The 20,709-nt window shown below is 42.3% G+C and overlaps 1 protein-coding gene across 1 annotated transcript in view; it reads right to left on the reverse strand.

Moving 5' to 3' along the window:
- ULK4 (unc-51 like kinase 4) overlaps window positions 1-20,709 on the reverse strand; it is a 542,391-nt gene that overhangs the window by 477,407 nt on the left and 44,275 nt on the right. The window contains exons 14-17 of the mRNA XM_038768285.1: window positions 20,215-20,275; window positions 18,045-18,226; window positions 13,832-13,878; window positions 10,334-10,412 (exon numbers count right to left, since the gene is read on the reverse strand). Coding sequence (XP_038624213.1) covers window positions 10,334-10,412; window positions 13,832-13,878; window positions 18,045-18,226; window positions 20,215-20,275 — 369 coding nt within the window. The remainder of the gene's footprint in view (window positions 1-10,333; window positions 10,413-13,831; window positions 13,879-18,044; window positions 18,227-20,214; window positions 20,276-20,709) is intronic.

The raw sequence follows: 20,709 nt of genomic DNA on the forward strand, positions 1-20,709 counted from the left end.
GTGTGACCTTGGACAGGCTACTTAACTTCTCTGTGCCTGTTACCTCATCTGAAAAGTAGGGATTAGGACTGAACCCCATGTAGAACATGGACTGTGTCCAAATGAATAGATTGTATCTACCTAAGCACTTAGTACAGTGCCTGAAACATAGTAAGCGCTGAACAAATATGTTTTTTAAAAACACGCATACTAGGGAAGGTGAATTAGGAGACCTGGATTTAAAAAAAAAAATCTAACTCCTGTCCTGCTTTTAGGACCTAATGAAGTCCCTCATCTGCCATTTAAAGTGTTTTTTACCCTCTTAGTAAGTCCCTCTACATCATTCCTCTCTCAAGCCTACCCTTTCTGGGAGAGCCACATAGGTTCACTGTAAATTTCATCCTTTTCTTCCACTGTGCTAGTTTCAATGTTACTCTTTGGAGATTTCAAAAAAAAAACAAACAAAAAACCTGTAATTTGTCAGGAAAATAAAACTGAAGTTTTTAATCAATGTCAAGTTCTTGAACTTGGGACTGATACCAGCCCAAACAACAACAAAAAAGATAAAATCGTAGACTGTTTTGCATTTTAGGATTTGCTCTCATGTTATTTGTACAAGGACAGGTTTGTGTTTAACACAAGAGAGAATCCTATGGCATAAGAGTTGAGAGGGAGCATGGCCTAGTGGATAGAGCACGGGCCTGGGTGTCAGAGGGACCTGAGTTCTAATCCTGACTCTCCCACTTGTCCCCTGTGTGACCTTGTGCAAATCACTTCACTTCTCTGGACCTCAGTTACCTTATTTGTAAAATGGGGATTAAGACCTTGAGCCCTGTGTGGGTCTCTGTCCCTGTCCAACCAAATTATCTTGTCTCTACCCCAGTGCTCAGTACATTGCCTGGCACATAGTAAGTGCTTAAATACCACAATTATTAATGTTATTATTATACTTAGAGCACAAGAGGCAGAAATTCTCTCCACTTATTATCTTTTAGCTCATTCTTCCTAGTTGTAGATTCTTTCTGAAGTAGGGCTGAATTGAATAGTCCAGGAAACTTCCTTGGGTTTAGATTGATATCCCACCCTGTAAAAGCAGCATGGCTCAGTAGAAAGAGCCCGAGATTTGGAGTCAGGGGTCATGGGTTCAAATCCTGACTCCACCACTTGTCAGCTGTGTGACTTTGGGCAAGTCACTTGACTTCTCTGTGCCTCAGTTACCTCATCTGTAAAATGGGGATGAAGACTGTGAGCCCCACCTGGGACAACCTGATCACCCTGTAACCGCCCCAGTGCTTAGAACAGTGCTCGGCACATAGTAAGCACTTAATTATTATTATTATTATCTATGTGACAGTGATAAGGGCTTAATGTAGAGGGACCCAGGGAGTAATGTTAATACATGGTAGCAGTTTAGATGGAAAGGAAAGGGTGGATTTTAGTGATGTTGTGAAGGTTGAGCCAACATGATTTAGTGACCGATTGAATATATGGGTTGAGTGAGAGAGGGGAGTCAAGGATAACACCAAGGTTACAGGCTTGAGTCGTCCACTTTGAAGTGGTAGCTGCAGCCTTATAAACAGATGAGCACCCAGAGAGAGTGGATAGAGAACAAAAAGAAAAGGCTGACACAGAAGAACAGGAAACAGACAGCTAAGGGATGAGAGGTGGAAGAGGAGCCAGCGAACGCAACTGTAGGAACAGCCGGAGGTAGGAGGAGAACCAGGTCATCACTGTGTCAGCAAAGCAAAACCTTGAAAGTTGAAGACAGGGTGGACTTAGAAAGTAGACTGGAAGCGCCACCTTGAAAAAACAAGAGAAAGATCAAGGGAGGGTAGAAGAGTGGTGAGGCAGGATGGCACTCAATCAGTTCTCCCCTTCACACTTAGGATACCTCATCTCCCACTACAACCCAGCCTGCACACTTCACTGCACTAATGCCAATCTACTTTTCATTTCTCTCACCATCGATTCTTTCCTTATGTCCTCCCTCTGGCTCTCCCGCTCCCCTCCCCCTTCCCGTTATCCTCTCTCACTTTATATCCACCAAGTAGCGTGGCTCAGTGGAAAGAGCCTGGGTTTTGGAGTCAGAGGTCATGGGGTCAAACCCCAGCTCTGCTAATTGTCAGCTGTGTGACTTTGGGCAAGTCACTTCACTTCTCTGGGCCTCAGTTACCTCATCTGTAAAATGGGGATTAAGACTGTGAGCCCCCATGGGACAACCTGATCACCTTGTAACCTCCCCAGCACTTAGAACAGTGCTTTGCACATAGTAAGTGCTTAATAAATGCCATTATTATTATTATTATTTAAAGACAAATCTCATCTGGAAAGTCTCACTAAAATATCTCCTCCAAGCAGCTTTCCCCAACTAAGCCATTATTTTCCCTCCGTATTAGCGCTACCCTCTGCATTAGATATGCACTTAGGTCTGTACCCTTTAAGGACTTTGTTATCCCAACCCAACAGCACTTTAGTACATATCCTTATACTCTGCTCTTTCTCCCAACTGTAATTTATTTTAACGCCAATCTCCTCCATTAAATTGTAAAGTCCTTGAGGTCAGAATTTGTGTCTCCCAATTCTATTGCGCGGTACTCTCTCAAGCCCTGATTACAAGGCTTTGCAATCAGTAAGTACTCAAATACACTGATTGACTGATGGAGAAACTTTTGGAAAGCTCTCCCCTGAAGGTTTTAAATTTCCCAATTTAGCAGGCTTGTCAGGGGTTGGGAGGGAGGGAGGTGCTGGGTATGAGATTCTATGAGGAGTTTTGGGAAGGCTCATTGAACTTGAAGTGGTCGGCATTTAAGCAAGTGCCTGGATTTCTGTCATCTTGCATTCAACTGTTCAAACACGGGGCAGAGGAAGCAGACTGCGGGGGTGACTGTGGGGGTAGAGGGCAAAAGTGGAGGGTGCCCAGTTCACAGCACCATATTTCAACATCAAAGTAGGGGTTAGGTGGGCAAAGATTCCAGAATGGGTGTGATGAGAAGTGGGCCCAGAGTATTAGGCTGCAGAAGGAGAAGAAGGAATAAGTTTGCCCAAGGGGCAGTGGTGTGGGGGAGAGATGATACAATGTTGGGTTAGAGTGTTGTGGTTAACTAGAGATGGCATAGTGCTTCAGGATGATTAGATCTAGTGGGCCTCTGAGGATAGGCGGAGCAGAAGGTCAGCAGAATTGGGAAGTGAAAGGAAACAGGTGGCTGGACAGTCAGAAAGATCATCGGTTTGAAGTTGAAGTGGCCTAGGATCTACCTAAGAGAAGGGACAAGAGGAGGAGGATGAGAAAAACATCAAAAATAAATACAAAATTTAGAGGTGGAACCAGGAGAGCCCTAGATAAGAAGTAACAGCAGAAGGTGATAAAGATGGATGGTGTGTGATTTGAAAGGAAAGGAGAGGGTGAGATGGAGCAAAAAATGGCATTTTCCCCCATAAGAAGGGAGAAGTGGGAGAATATGAAATGTCTCTTGAAAAAGAGAGAGGGAGAGAAAACAAAGGAGACCGTGACCAGGCATAAGCCAAGTCTTGGTGGTGATGAGGAGGGGAGGGAAGCTGGGAAGGAACAGTCATGAATGACAGGAAGTTTGCCCACAGTGGAGTGAGATTGTGGGAAGGGGGGAAGGCAGAAATGGAGAACAGGAGGTGGGGAGTATAAGGGTGACAGGTGTTGGGAAGGAATAGCATGGATCTGGAGAAAAGAGGAGAGGGAAAGGGTGAGGAGGATAGGCTACCCAGTTCAAGATCAAGATCTTCCCTCAGGCAGTTGAGCTGCCAACTGCCTCTGCTTCCCCAGGGTCCTCAAATTTGTGAGGCCTTTTCATCTCCTCTGTTCTGTTAAGGGGTGAGGGAGGGAAAGTGGTGGAGCAATCAATTAATGGTATTTATTGAGCACTTACTGTGTGCAGAGAACTGTACTAAGCACTTGGAAGAATGCAACACGACAGAGTTGGGAGATAAATTCCCTGCTCTGGGGAGGCAAGCACGGGGAGAGGAGAGGAGCTTTTAGCTAAGAGCACATGATTCAAGACCCTGGCCCTTCTACTTGTTATGGTATGTTTTCCAGGTGGGCTCTAGATTAGTGGGTGAAAAGAGCAAATTTTGAAAAATGGTGAAAGCTGGCAGACTGTTTCGAAGCCAATCATCAGAAATTCTTGCCTAGTGCTGTGGGAAATCAGTAGCCATTGGAGAGTTTAGGGGGGGTGAAGAGATATATTCCAGATGATATTTTGGAAAGACAATCTAGGTGGTGGAGTATACCATAGAGCCAAGAGTCCCCTCAAACCTTTTAGAGTTTAATGGCAAGGAGAACAGTGAGGAAGCTGTTCAGTAATGTGTAACAGGGAAATGATGAGAGCTTGAAGTAAGGTGATTTCCACAAAGAGCAGAAAAAGGAGGCTGGCACTTAAGAACTGGATGGAAAATTTAGATTAAAAACTTGAAAGGTTTCTTAAAGTGCAATCAGTAAGAAAGGTTTTGAATCTTCTACACTAGAGGTGCTTAAAAAACACATATAGCATATTTTAGGTAAGATCTTGTGAAGGCTGAAGAACTAAAAGAACTAAGAAAGAACTCCCTCTAACCCCAATACACTACTGCACAGGTAACTATGAAGAGTTGTCACTCTATCAAGTCTGGTTTAAAGCCAAGTAAAAGTACCTTTTACTTTGCAAATGTTCTGGTTTAGGGGGTTACACTACCATTTTTCTACCCTCCCACCCCCCAAAAAATCCAAAGAATTGGGATCCTTTATACTACAATTCTGTGTGGTTCAAAGTTTAAATTAATAAATGGTTCCCAACACTTCTAATTTCCCACCTCTGGGTGATCAAGGGAATTAACATGATTGAGGTGTGGGGACTCGGGTTAGTAATCAGCTCTGCTACAACACACATTTTCATTTCATGATTTGAGTTAGAAATTGTTCTTCCCTCCAGACAGATCTCTTCTGGTATAACGCAGTCCACACAGAGGTGCAGGTAGACTCAGTATGGGAAGGAACTACCAGTTGCATGAGCATGGCATTACTCAAGGTGGGGTAACTGCTACACTTCCCAGATTCAGCCTTACTGCACAATACCACACAGTACTTCGTATTTGTACTTATGAAACTTTACAGTACTTAATACAGAAAAACAAGTGGCAAGGGTGTAGCATGCTAACAGCAGTGAACAGAAAACTGTAGGAATTTGGACTGAAAAAATGGCAGTGATATCCTCAAATCATCTATTGCATTAATTCCTGTGGAATCCATGGTTATCAAGCAATAGTGTTTACTGAACTATTTTGTTTGCAAAACATGATACCAAACACTTAGAAAAGTACAACAGAAGTATAAAAACAAGTCCCTGCCCACAAGCTATTGACCTTGTAGTAAACAGGTTATTATAATACCACGAGCGGCACTATGATTTTCCACGAAATTGAGTTTCTTCAGGAACACAATTACTGAGTTTCAGCAAAAATGTTTATACATTAAATGCTAATCAAGTCCTCAACCTATAGCTTTATGAGCAGCATTTCACGTGGCCTATGAACTCCAGTGGGAGCTATGACAACCTGGCATGTAGAATGAACCGCTTCCCTCTTCATCCACACGTCTCATCTCCCTGGCTGTCAACCATTCAGGTCCAATACTGTATCCTTACTATGAGAATTAAAGCTAATCATGTAATTGAATTTTTAAATTAACTCAGCACTTTAAAAAGATTAAGAATCTTCTCGGTTAGACCCCAATGGTTACTAATAAGGACATTTTTCTTGACAGAGTCCTGTTCGTGGAGGCCAGATAATGAAGTACTAATGGAATAAAATTACTTTTCAGTCACAACTAAACCTTTAAAACTCAAGATGACACGGAGGAACAAATGCCTGCTGAGTTTCTGCACTAGCTGTTTGAACTTAAGCTTAGAAGAAAAAGCCTTTCAGCTTGCATTTTGTGGCTTTTGGTGTTTGAATGACCTCTGTTGGCTACTCAAATGATCACACCCATTCCCTAAAATAGACAATTATTCCACAGGGATTAGCAATAAATGCTGCTCCAGGAGGTCTGAAAAATTAAAAAGCGCAGGATTATATGTTGGCTGATTCAAACAAGGAAAACTAACATAATAGAATACTCTAACTTCCTTGTGGGCAGGTAACATGTCTGCCAACTCTGCTATATTGTACTCTCCCAAGCACTTAGTACACTGCTCTGTACAAGGTAAGTGCTCAATAAATACCACTGACATACAGTTTTTATTCCAAATGACATCCCTCAAAATAACTGCTTTTTCCCAACCAATTAGATGCCCTATTGTTAGCAAAAACTTTGAGTATTCTGAACACTAAATCCAAGTCCATTTTTTTCCAATCCTTCCCATTTAAAGCTACTCACTGAATTACCTGTGGTAGAGCTCAAATCACACAGGTCAACATACTGAGGGCAATGTTTTTCATCATTTTTGAAGATGACAACACTGCACGCAAGATCTTAGCTATGGATGTGGTTGAGAAGATCTATGCACGATCCATTTCACATAGTGAGGATTTAGGCAAGTTCCTTATGGGCAATTTAAAGCATCATCAATCGTATTTATTGAGCGCTTACTGTGTGCAGAGCACTGTACTAAGCGCTTAAAAGCACTGTTTTCTAGACTGCCTCTTCATAGCTAATCTGCCCAAGGCTAGCAGCCTTTCTCGTCATTGCTACTCACCAGACTGTCTTTCCCCTTTCACTGTCTACCAATGGCATATTATAACTCCTCCACCAACTCTTTCTTATAATAATAAGGGCATTGTTAAGCGCTTAGTATGTGCCAAGCACTGTTCTAAGCACTGGGGTAGATACAAGGTAATCAGGTTGTCCGACGTGGGGCTCACAGTCTTAATCCCCATTGTACAGATGAGGGAACTGAGGCTCAGAGAAGTGAAGTGACTTGACCAGAGTCACAAAGCTGACAAGTGGTGGAGTGGGATTAGAACCCATGACCTCTGACTCCCAAGCCCGGGATCTTTCCACTAAGACGCTGTTCTCTTCTTGGCCTCCTGGATATCTATCCCTCCTCATTCTAGTTAGACCATAATCACCATTCCTCCTTTTTAGACCATCTCCTTATTTCTTTGGTTCTCTCTCTGTTTGGCTCAGGACGAGTCAGAGGCCTCCTGACCAAATTAAGCCATCAGCAGATTTCGGTGAAATCTTTATTCTAAGGGTCAACCCAGACTGGTTCTTACCAATGGATAGGTGATGGTTCTCAGTAGGAGATGGAGCCTTTGAACCTGGATACAAGAGGCTCTGGGGTCCCCTCTTTAGAGCTAGGCCCAGAGGGAGAGCAGACATTTGTCTCGTTTAGGTCATTTTGGTGCCCCACCTTGTGCAAAATTTTTGTAACATTATAACAGTGTGGGACCACCACATGGGGCAAATTAAGCCCAGCAATAATTGAAATTGGAGGAAGAAAGGAGGAGAGAAGGAAGAAAAAGATGAGGGCACTTGAGACTGTACCTCTTACGTCTACTACACTCTCCCAAGTGCTGCAAGCAATAGGAACTCAATTAACTCCCACCTCCCTTCTCTTCCTCCCCAGAGAGCACCCAAGAAATCACCCATATCAAAATAACTCTCCTCCCCTGGCATAAGCCAGCTCTGCTGCATTAGCGCTTTCGAACCCTACTCCTCCTCCTTGTCCGGCACAGACTGCTATCACCACGTGCAGTTGTGGGGTACCGAGAATCTTATTTTCACCTCAAAAATCAGGGTGGGACAATTAGGTGAGCTGATACGGTATTTCTTGGTGTTCTTTCTGAGTTGGCTTCTGTAACCCCGGAGGGGTGGAGCAGCCTCCTGGCCCAAAGTGGTGCTAAGTCGTTAATGAAGTTGAGTGAGTTGTTTTCTAAGTGTCGACTCTGGGCTGATGTATCAACTCCCTGATATCACTCAGTGTGACCTAGTGAAAGAGGAGCATGGCAGTCAGAGGACCAGCTCCACCGCTAACCTGCTAAGTGACCTTGGGCAAGTCACATAACTTCTCTGGGCCTCAGTTTCTTCAACTGAAAAATGGGGATTCAATATCTGTTCTCCCTCATACTCAGCTGTGGGCCCCATGTGGAACAGGGACTGTGTCCAGGCTTGGGGCTCGGAAGTTGTGGGTTCTAATCCTGGCTGCGCCACTTATCAACTGTGTGACTTTGGGCAAGTCACTTAATTTCTCTGTGCCTCAGTTACCTCATCTGTAAAATGGAGATTAAGACTGTGAGCCGCACATGGGACAACCTAATTACCTTGTATCTACTCCAGTGCTCAGAACAGTGAGTGCTTGGCACTTAGTAAACACTTAACAAATACCACCATCATCATCATTAACCTCTATCGTCCCCAAAGTTTAGAACAAGTCAGTGCTTAAATACCATTAAAAAATAAAAATAAAAAAACTTTCCAATACAAAGAAAATTCTCACATTCTATAACTATTGAGAAGCAGCATGGCTCAGTGGAAAGAGCACGGGCTTTGGAGTCAGAGGTCATGGGTTTGAATCCCGGCTCCGCCACATGTCTTCTGTGTGACCTTGGGCAAGTCACTTAACTTCTCTGAGCTTCAGTTAACTCATCTGTAAAGTGGGGACTGACTGTGTGCCCCACGTGGGGCAGCCTAATCACATTGTATCCCCCCAGCGCTTAGAACAGTGTGGTGCACATAGTAAGCGCTTAACAAATGCCATTATTATTATTATTATTGGATCTCCAATCCTTCATACAGGTCAGTTTGAGCAACAGTAGGGTCTGCTGTGGAGAGGGCACATAGAGAAGCAGCGTGGCTCAGTGGAAAGAGCCAGGGCTTTGGAGTCAGAGGTCACGGGTTCGAATCCCGACTCTGCCACATGTCTGCTGTGTGATCTTAGGCAAGTCACTTAACTTCTCTGGGCCTCAGTTAAATGGGGATTAAGACTGTGAGCCCCACGTGGGACAACCTGATCACCCTGTATCCTCCCCAGCGCTTACAACAGTGCTTTGCACATAGTAAGTGCTTAACAAATGCCAATTATTATTATATTCTGTTCCATGGCCACAGCCCATACCTGATTTCCTAAAGACCTCAACGATTGTTTCGGCAGGACTTGAGTGGCTCACTCCACAACGGTATTTGAGTCGAGTAAAGTCACAGCAAAGTCTGCTGCTTGAAGGCAGGTAGGGATACACTGTTCTATGGTCACAAATTGCTCCCATACCCGAACCAACCATTTCACAAGGCATGCTGCTGGTGTCTAGGAAGCTGACTCTAAGCAGATGGAGGGACATTACAGTGGTTATCAAGAGAAATGGTTGTAGAGAGTACACATTTAATTGGAGTGAACCAGTATGAAAAAAGGAAGATCAGTGAGAAGGAGATTACAGGCGCCCATTCAGGACTACATAGCTGGAAACACGCCCTCTTAGAGATTTAGGCCTCAACTTCAACTGCTTTACTCAGCTCTTTAGAGCATTTGCAACAAGAAATCTATATGCTACTGTTCTACTAGACAGAAAACTCAACTTGTCACCATGGAATAACTGAAATCACTGACATCTGGATTAAATCAATGGAAAATGCACTCCAGCAACAAAACAGCAAATAATTTCTTAGAATTAAGATGTAAAATTCATGCAATCTGACTGGTCTGAATGTTTCTCTAATGTTTCTGTGCCCGCAGATAACTGCGTAACAACTGGAGAGGATGAAAACTACCCTCAAATCAAAATCAAAAGCGATTTTTGCTAATTTTTTTTTTTCTGTAATGCAACATGGCTTAGTGGAAAGAGCATGGTCCTTAGAGTCAGGGGACTTAATCCCAGCTCTACTACCTGCCTATGTCATTTTGGGCAGTAACTTACCTTCTCTGTGCCTCAATTTCCTCATCTGTAAAATGGGGATTAAATACCTGTTCTCCCTCCCACTTAGACTGTGAGCCACATGGGGGATAGACACTGTGACAACCTGATTATCTTGTAGATGCCTTAGCTTTTTGTACAGAGCGTGACACATAAGCACTTAAATAATAATAACAATAAATGCCAAAATCCAAATTTCTGATATCATTTTCTCCCCAAAATTATTCCTATGAGAACAATAATGAAGTTATCCTTCTAAAAAATGAAAACAACTTTGGTCAAAGCAATGTGAGTCTCATAATTCTACCAAGAATACTTTTAACAATGGCTAGATTTTTAGTGATCAATATTTCAATATGGATCTGTGCTTCCAGCGTATAGGCTTCTGATTATTTCATTAATCTTTTCCACAACAACTTGAAGAAAAATAAAGCTGTGTAAACCTCGGAGGCTGTTAATCAGAATACTTTCACTTTTCACAACACTTAAATGTAATAAAAATTACCTCAATAACCGGTACATTTTCATTAAGTTCTGTTGTACGTGACGCCAGCAAACCAATCACCCGAGCAACTTTGGACCGTCTGGAAATTAAAAGAAATCAGTTAACCTCTGGAAAAAAACACCTAGTAATAATAATAGTATTCATTAAATGTCCGGGTGAGATCATCGACCCCCGGCCCACATAATCCCCCTGGCCTGGAATGCCCTCCCTCTGCCCATCCGCCAAGCTAGCTCTCTTCCTCCCTTCAAATCCCTACTGAGAGCTCACCTCCTCCAGGAGGCCTTCCCACACTGAGCCCCCTCCTTCCTCTCCCCCTCGTCCTCCTCTCCATCCCCCCGTCTTACCTCCTTCCCTTCCCCACAGCACCTGTATATATGTTTGTACATATTTATTACTCCATTTATTTTATTTTGTTAATATGTTTGGTTTTGTTCTCTGTCTCCCCCTTTTAGGCTGTGAGCCCACTGTTGGGTAGGGACTGCCTCTATATGTTGCCAACTTGTACTTCCCAAGCGCTTAGTACAGTGCTCTGCACACAGTAAGCGCTCAATAAATACGATTGACTGATTAATTGATTGATTGACTATGAATAAGAGAAAGTGAGTGGGTGGTGAAAGATAAGGATGAAATAATATCATGAAACAAGGACTGTGATAAATACACGCTGAGAAGCAGCGTAGCTCAGTGGAAAGAGCCCGGGCTTTGGAGTCAGAGGTTGTGGGTTCAAATCTCACTCCGTCACCTGTCAGCTGTGTGACTTTGGGCAACTCACTTCACTTCTCTGGACTTCAGTTACCTCATCTGTAAAATGGGGATTAAGACTGTGAGCCCCCCATGGGACAACCTGATCACCTTGTAACCTTCCCAGCACTTAGAACAGTGCTTTGCACAGAGGAAACGCTTAATAAATGCCATCATCATTATTATTATTATAGTACAGTGAGAGTAATTTATTGCATCCTGTAAATATCAGTGGAAAGAGTATACTTATTAAAAACAAACATGACAATGCAAATCATGGCCTAATTTACAGTATACCTAAGGAAGTCAAACTGGGATTATAATAAAGTAAAAGTTTATTACCATTAAAGAAACTGTACCCTTGCAGTTTCAAGGTTTCAGCTGAAGTACCAACCACCTATTCATTTATGTTCTCCCCATGTGCCAGCCATCGCACACCACATATACCGCCCTTCATCTACTACCTCTCCCTATTTACTGCTATATTGGCAGTATTCCCTTTTAATGATTCTCAAGGGACCAGTGGTTCCCAGGCCCCTAATTAACAAACAGCCTCTGTAACAACCTTCTACAAGGAATCTAGAGAAATGTGTCTATTAAAAATCCAGCAGACGGCTCTATTTTATACGGTCTCTTCCAGGTTCAGGAAAGACGACTACACTTTGCTTTATTAGATAACATTTGAGATCAGTGTTCACTTCTTTACATTCAGTATATTTTTAAATTAATCAAAGCGTGGAAATTATAGCATCATTTTTACTTCAATCTGACTACTGACTAGCTCAAAAGTCACAAGTCAAAATTTGAAACATTGAAAAGGTTCTAGCAAAGTAAAACTTCCTTTACTAAAACTAAAAGATACATGGAATTTAGGCTGAAGCCGTTTTTGCTTATTAAAGCTGCAAAAAGGGAAGGGGTGCGGCCTTTGGGATAGGGCATAGGAGTCAAAAGGACCTGGGTTCTAATCCCAGCTCTCCACTTGGCTGCTGTGTGACTTCTCTGGGCCTCAGTCACCTCATCTGTAAAATGGAGATTGAGATTGCGAGCCCCATGTGGGATAAAGACTGTGTCTAACCTCATTAGCTTGTATCTACCCTGGGGGTAGTACCTGGCTAGTACCAGTTAATAATAATAATAATTGGCATTTGTTAAGCGCTTACTATGTGCAAAGCACTGTTCTAAGCGCTGGTTAGTATAGTACCTAGCACAGAGTTGGCAATTATAAATACCACAAAAAAGCCAATAAATTATTGCTCTTCCTACTGCTGTTTTGCTGGCCCCCAAGTATTTTTGAGACGTTCATCTCTCATATTGTATCAAAAGACATACTTTGGAGGAAGTACAACTTTGGGGAGGAAAATATCTCTGTATATCACATCACTTGCATTTTACCCTACACTTCCAATAGAGTAACACAAAAAGAGGCACTCTTCTCATAGGTAAACTACTGCAGGAGTAAATTAGACACTTTTGGGAACTGCATTAATTCTTGCAGGCTATGGGAATTTTGAAAGAATAAGTTATTCGATGCTATAATAATGGTCTAAAAGAGTTATGCTATTTCTGTAGTGCCTAATTTACAGATTAAAATAGATCACACACAATCTGGTTCATTAAACAAGAAAAACACCAAGTTTGCAAAGTTAATTCTAAAATGCTATCTTAGATTGTGAGTCCACAAAGGGACGGAACCATGTTTAATTTCCACATGTGTAGCGCTTGGTAAAGAGCTCTGCACACAGTAAGCACTTAATACTATTATTACTGCTAACCAAAATCTATAGCCTATAATCTCAAACTACGATGTTTATAAATAGTCCATTCTTCATCAATTTATAATTTCAAAGCACAGCAGAACATTTGTAAGTATGAAATCCTTTATAAAATATTACCAAAAGAGTAAGCACTATGAGAAAACAGAACAGGTACTAAAAGTCTGTGTAGCACCGAGCCTAATTCTTTCATATTGTAAAGAATATGTAAATTTAGTAATACTGAACTGCCTGAGGCCAAATTGCTTGAAACCTAGAGACAACTCAAAGGCATTTATTGCTTGCTGACCATAGGCAGAACACTGTACTAAGCGCTACAGAGTGCGCAATAATAATAATAATAATAACGATGGTATTTGTTAAGCACTTACTACGAGCCAAGCACTGTTCTAAGCGCAGGGATAGATACAAGGTTATCAGGTTGTTCCACCTGGGGCTCACAGTCTTAATCCCCATTTTACAGATGAGGGAACTGAGGCACAGAGAAGTTAAGTGACTTGCCCAAAGTCACACAGCTGACTAGTGGCAGAGCCGGGATTAGAACTCATGACCTCTGACTCCCAAGCCCGTGCTCTTTCCACTGAGCCACGCTGCTTCTAATACTTCCAATTTCAATACTACAGAAAAGGTAGTAGACAAATTCCCTGACCACAATGCCTCTTATGACTCCCAAAATACAAATTTTACCACTCAGGGGAATACATCTATTTCCTTTTATTTTTTATTCCATTTAATTTGTATTTATGCTCTTAATTGTTTCCCTGTTGAATGTTGGCAGTCTGTGTGCTTGCCTCCTTCAATAGAGGAAAAAAATCCTTGAGGGCGGAGATGGAGTCTATTACTTCTATCTATATTCTCAAGTCCCTAGTAAAGTGCTCTGCAGACCTAAAGTATGTACTCACTATCAATAATTCCTACAAAGTGAGACTTGATCATGATGAGAAAACTGAGAAACATTGTGCTAGGAAAGGCAACTGTTACTTACAAGTCCCAATTTGAAGCTCCTCGCAACTGCTGGATTAACAATGGGAACTAGAATTTAAAAAAATAAGAAAAATTAAAACACACTTTACCCTTGACTCTTGAACCGTGTATGAAACAGTGGAAACCGGAATTTTATTCCCCAAGAGTAGTATGACTTCTTACAGATTCCCACTAATCATCATCATCATCATCAATCGTATTTATTGAGCGCTTACTATGTGCAGAGCACTGTACTAAGCGCTTGGGAAGTACAAATTGGCACCATATAGAGACAGTCCCTACCCAATAGTGGGCTCACAGTCTAAAAGGGGGAGACAGAGAACAAAACCAAACATACTAACAAAATAAAATAAATAGGATAGATATGTACAAGTAAAATAAATAAATAAATAAACAGAGTAATATGTACAACCATATATACATATATACAGGTGCTGTGGGGAAGGGGGTAAGATGGGGGGGATGGAGAGGGGGACGAGGGGGAGAGGAAGGAAGGGGCTCAGTCTGGGAAGGCCTCCTGGAGGAGGTGAGCTCTCAGCAGGGCCTTGAAGGGAGGAAGAGAGCTAGCTTGGCGGATGGGCAGAGGGAGGGCATTCCAGGCCCGGGGGAGGACGTGGGCCGGGGGTCGATGGCGGGATAGGCGAGAACGAGGTACGGTGAGGAGATTAGCGGCGGAGGAGCGGAGGGTGCGGGCTGGGCTGGAGAAGGAGAGAAGGGAGGTGAGGTAGGAGGGGGCGAGGGGATGGAGAGCCTTGAAGCCCAGGGTGAGGAGTTTCTGCCTGATGCGCAGATTGATCGGTAGCCACTGGAGGTTTTTGAGGAGGGGAATAATATGCCCAGAGCGTTTCTGGACAAAGATAATCCGGGCAGCAGCATGAAGTATGGATTGAAGTGGAGAGAGACACGAGGATGGGAGATCAGAGAGAAGGCTGGTGCAGTAGTCCAGACGGGATAGGATGAGAGCTTGAACGAGCAGGGTAGTGGTATGGATGGAGAGGAAAGGGCGGATCTTGGCAATGTTGCGGAGCTGAGACCGGCAGGTTTTGGTGACGGCTTGGATGTGATACAGATAATGCCCAACACTAATACAGATAATGCCCAACAATTTTTAGAGCAGTTTCCATAACGTGCCTACCATTACGATAACAGACTTACCATCACATTTCTGGATAGCTTTCCCTGCCTCTACCAACTCCCTGGGCTTCCTTGTCTAAATACTATGCTCTTAAATACCCAGCATTGACGATAGCTGTGCCTGGCTCCATCCACGTATGTATTTCTAGTCTACTATTCTAGTCTTTGGAAGTAGACTAGAAGGGTTCTAATCCCAGCTCTGCCACTTGTCTGCGTGACCTTGGGCAAGTCACTTAAATTCTCTGTGCCTCAATTACCTTATCTGGACTGTAAGCTTACTATGGGCAGAGAACGTGCCTGCTAAATCATTCATTCATTCAATCATTATTGAGCGCTTACTCATCATCATCATCATCAATTGTATTTACTGAACACTTACTATGTGCAGAGCACTGTACTAAGCGCTTGGGAAGTACAAATTGGCAACATATAGAGACAGTCCCTACCCAACAGTGGGCTCACAGTCTAAAAGGGGGAGACAGAGAACAAAACCAAACATACTAACAAAATAAAATAAATAGAATAGATATGTACAAATAAAATAAATAAATAAATAAATAAATAGAGTAATAAATATGTACAAACATATATACAGGTGCTGTGGGGAAGGGAAGGAGGTAAGATGGGGGGATGGAGGGGGGACGAGGGGGACTTACTGTGTGCAGAGCACTGTACTAAGCACTTGGAAAGTACAATTCAGCAATAAGGAGAAACAATCGCTGCCCACACTGGGCTTACAGTCTGGAAGGGAGGAGACAGACATCAAAACAAGTAAACAGGCATCAACACAGAGTTCTAGATATATACACATCAAAACAAGTAAACAGGCATCACTTAATCACTCACTTACTTAATTCTAATGTCTTGTGCCCTCCCAAGTGCTTAGTACAGTGCTCTGGACATAGAAAGTGCTCAATATCATATATTACTTGTAAAATGGGGATTAAAACTGTGAGCCCCTTGCGGGGCAGTGTCTGCGTCCAACCTGATTAGCCTGTATCTACTATCTACCCCAGTGCTTAGTACAGTGCTTGGCACACAGTAAGCACTTTAAAACAGCATAAACAAAAAGTGGGGTTTGTTGCCCAAAGCAAGTTCACGTAACAAGTCAGTAGCTGTCATTTTTTTAACCACAAGGGAGGGGACTGCTACGGTTTATTAATAATAATTGTGGCTTTACTAGGATTTGCTATGTGCCAATTAATCAATGGCATTTACTGAGGACTTACTGTGTGCAGAGCCCTGCACTAAGCAGCTGCTAGAGTACTATACAGAGAGTTGGTAGACATTTCCTGCTCACAAGGAGTTTACAGTCCAGAGGAGGAAACAAACATTACAATAAATTACAGGTATGTATATAAATGCTGTGGGGCTGAAGTGGTTGGGGTGGGGGGGAGTGGCGGTGTGAAATGTTAAGTGCTTGAGCCCACTGTTGGGTAGGGACTGTCTCTATATGTTGCCAACTTGTCCTTCCCAAGAGCTTAGTACAGTGCTCTGCACATAGTAAGCGCTCAATAAATACGATTGATTGATTGATTGATTGAAGAGTCCAGATGCAAGTTGCCTAGGCTACACAGAAGGGAGTAGGGAAAAGAGGGTTTAGTCAGAGAAGGCTTCTTGGAGGCGTGATTTTAATAAGACTTTGAAGGTGGGGAGAGTGGTGGTCTGTCATACATAAAGGGGGAGAGAATCCCAGGCTATAGAAGCCGCGTGGCTCAGTGAAAAATGTACGGGCTTTGGAGTCAGAGGTCATGGGTTCAAATCCCGGCTCCACCACTTGTCAGTTGTGTGACTTTGAGCAAGTCACTTAACTTCTCTGTGCCTGTTACCTCATCTGTAAAATGGGGATTAAGATTGTGAGCCCCTGTGGGACAACCTGATCACCTTGTATCCTCCCAGCGCTTAGAACAGTGATTTGCACATAGTAAGCGCTTAATAAATGCCATCATTATCATTATTATTATTATTAGAGGGAGGATGTGCGCGAGGGATCTTCAGCTAGATGGGATCGAGGTATTGCGAATAAATTGGCATTTAAGGAGTGAAGTGACTGTAGTAGGAAATCGGTGAGATAAGACAGAAGGGAGCGCTGATTGAGTGCTTTAAAACCAACTGTAAGGAGTTTCTATTTGATGCGGAGGTGGGTGGGCAAACACTGGAGATTCATGAGGCACACTAAGACATATATTGAACTTGTTTTGCAAAAATGATCGGGACAGGAGAGTAAAGTAAGGACTTGAGAGGGGAGAGACAGGAAGCAGGAAAGTCAGCAAGGAGGCTGAGGCAGCAGTCTAGGCGGGATATGATAAGTGCTTGGATCAGCATAGTAGCAGTTTGGATGGAAAGGAATGGGTGAATTTTAGTGATATGGAGAAGATAGAGCAGACAGGATTGGTGATAGATTGAATACGTCGCTTGAAAGAGAGATGAGTCAAGAACAATGCCTAGGATATGGGCTAATGAGACAAGGAGGACGCTGGGGATGTCCACAATGATGTATATGAATATTATATATTATATTATTTTAAGTAATAATACTAATAATATGATGGTGTTTGTTAAGCACTTACTATGTGCAAAGCACTGTTCTAAGTGCTGGGGTGGTTACAAGGTGATCAGGTTGTCCCATGGGGGGCTCACAGTTTTAATCCCCATTTTACAGACGAGGTAACTGAGGCACAGAGAAGTTAAGTGACTTGCCCAAAGCCACAGAGCTGACAGTTGGAGGAGCCAGGGTTTGAACCCATGACCTACAGTGCTACGTGCTGAAGTACATACACGAATCTGAACTATCACACACGGGGCTCACAGACTAATTTCTAGGAGGGAGACGGGGTATTGGCTCACCATTTCACAGATGTGGAAACTGAGGCACAGGGAAGTTAAGCAATTGGCCCAGGTTCACACAGCAAGGAAGTGGCAAATTAGAACACAGGCCCTCTGACTTTCAGGCCTGTGCTCTTTCCGGTCAGGTCATGCTCTACTCTTCCAAGTGTTAGGTACAGTGTTTTGCACAGTGGGTGCTCAATAAATACTAACGGTGGAGCCAACATCTTCATAAACTGAATTTTATCACTTACCAGTTGTGAGCCGATTAACCTGGTTGCTACTCCTTTATGGTTAGCCACAGTGCACAAGTAGCTAAACAGGTTCAATTTTGCTCTCAAAATCCTTGTACTCTTCTCAGTGGATTCAGTTAATAGACATAACTGCTGCAAAAAGGCATCCCAGTCTCGGTCTTGCAGAAATTCTAGCTTGTCCGCTGCAAAGAATGAATTACATGTAAACACATAATAGTAAAAGTTTGAAAAAAGTGAGGTGAATTTCCTGAGAAGCAGCAAGGCATAGTGGATAGAGCATGGGCCTAGGAATCAAAGTCACGGGTTCTAATCCCAACTTTGCCACTTGTCTGCTGTGTAACTTCGGCCAAGTCACTTCACTTCTCTGTGCCTCAGTTACCTCATCTATAAAATGGGGATTGAGACTGAGCCCCATGTGGAACAGGGACTGCGTCCAACCCAATTTGCTTGTATCTTCCCCAGCGCTTAGTACTGTGCCTCACACACAGTGTTTAACAAATATCATAATAATAATAGTTATTATTATTATTATTATTATTATTATAAGGCTACATGAGCCCTCTAGATTTTAAGTTCACTATGGACAGGGAACATGTCTTCTAATTTATCTTGTATTGCACTCTCCCAAGCCCTTAGAACAGTGCTCTGCACATAGTAAGCGATCCATAGATATAATAGATCGACGATCCACTACATACAGAGTGAATAATACTATATGTGACATCGTATTTAGAGAAAAAGAGAAAGTTTGTGAGAGAGAACGTTTCCAAGATATTAAGAAAATAGGACCAGAGGATACCAAAGTAAAGGCATGGCATAACTTCACACCCTTTCATTTAATACTTAAGGTAGTAATCTATGATGCCTGGGTGGCAGGTTCTCTAACCTGAGTCATCATTCACTCCTCCCTTTGGTATTCTTCTTACCCAACTATCTTCCATTTTGGGAAACAAAATTTAGGAACCACTGGTGAGAGCTAAAAACTAAAATACACATTATGCCTAAAATGGTTGCATTTTTATTCCTGGGCACCTCTGCACCACACAGGCCAATTCATTTGACACAAAACTCTTTGCATGAAAGGGAACGTCAGGTTCAAATAGTGTTATTTTCTTGCCACTGAGGAAGGATGATAGGTATATCATCATGTCACTAGAAAACAAACAGCACTGAATTCTAACAACTCCACTGTATTGTACTCTCTGCTTGCATTGTAAATGCCATTGATGATGGAGGAAAGATCACTTTACTTGCATTATACTGAATGAAAAGGTATTTGCGTATCAGAGAAGCAGCGTGGCTTAGGGGAAAGAAAATGGGTTTAGGAGTCAGAGGACATGAGTTCTAATCCGGATGCTGCCACTTGTCTGCTGTGTGACCTTGAGCAAGCCACTGAACTTCTCTGTGCCTCAGTTACCACATCTGTAAAATGAGGTTGAAGACTGTGAGCCCCATATGGGACAACCTGATTACCTTGTACCTAACCCAGCACTTGGAACAAGTGCTTACTATGTGCCAAGCACTAACAAATACCATAATTATTACTTTAGTAGCCTGACAAAATTTGAAAAGAACACTAAAGCAAAAATATTTTCCATTTTTGTAGAAAAAGGATTGAAAATGCATTTCTATCCTTCCATATATTAAAGTTCCTCATAATCCAAAAAATGAAACATTAAAGCAGAAGGGTTGACTGGCTCATTCAAGGATTCAGTTAATCCTCAATTTTCAGTGTCTCTAGACACTGTGTAGTATGGATAATCTTTGAAAAGCATATTTCAAAGAAAACAGGACTTCCTTGCAAAATCATCCCCAATTTTAACCCAAAAGGCACTTGGGAGGAGTTTCATTAGGATTCCAAGAAAGGTTAATCTATTAAAAATATATATATATATTTTATTGGAGCAAAGTTTTTCAGGTAAAGCAGTTCAAACCTTAATTTGCTGTCTTTCTTTTAATGAACATTGATTACTGCAGCTCTGCCACTTGATGGATACCTAGTGTTATACAATAATTAGAAGTTTTACGCTTACCTCTATCTTCGAACAATCAACTCTGCAATAACTGCCTTTAACATAACTGAAGTTGTGTTAAAATTAGACAGATGACTACAATGGAGCACAAATTTACTCAGTATTTAGACTAATTAGCAATAATTCCAGGACCATACCTGAATGTGCTGGTAAAGACAATATTTTGGGGTCAAATCTTATTGACGGCTGTTTGATTATCTGTAGAGAAATATTTTGACAAAATGTTTCAGACAGCAGTAGTCAACTAGATTCAAAACGAAAACAGAATGCTGCTGTGTTAAAATATAGTCGAAGACATTTTTGTTTCATGTTGCCTTTGTGTTGAACCCATTATTGAAGTCAACACCACTGAATCCATCAAATACAGACTTTGTTAACAGTCTATTTTGGGTGATTTTGCTACCTGGCACACTTAGCCAATGAGAGAAACCAGTTAATTCAAACTTCAAATTGTCTAAAGAGTCAAGGGTGCCCAGTAGGTTTTTTATAATTACACAGAAAGGCCTGCAACAGGTTCGAGGGGACTATTTCCTAATCACATTATCCCGAGAGCAGAACCCTGACAGGATTTATGAGGTCGCGTATAATCACCCAGGGGGTTCAAGTAGGGCCCTATTGGAAGCACAGGATGG

This window comes from Tachyglossus aculeatus, chromosome 2 (genome assembly GCF_015852505.1).
Source record: "Tachyglossus aculeatus isolate mTacAcu1 chromosome 2, mTacAcu1.pri, whole genome shotgun sequence".
Lineage (NCBI taxonomy): Eukaryota > Metazoa > Chordata > Mammalia > Monotremata > Tachyglossidae > Tachyglossus > Tachyglossus aculeatus.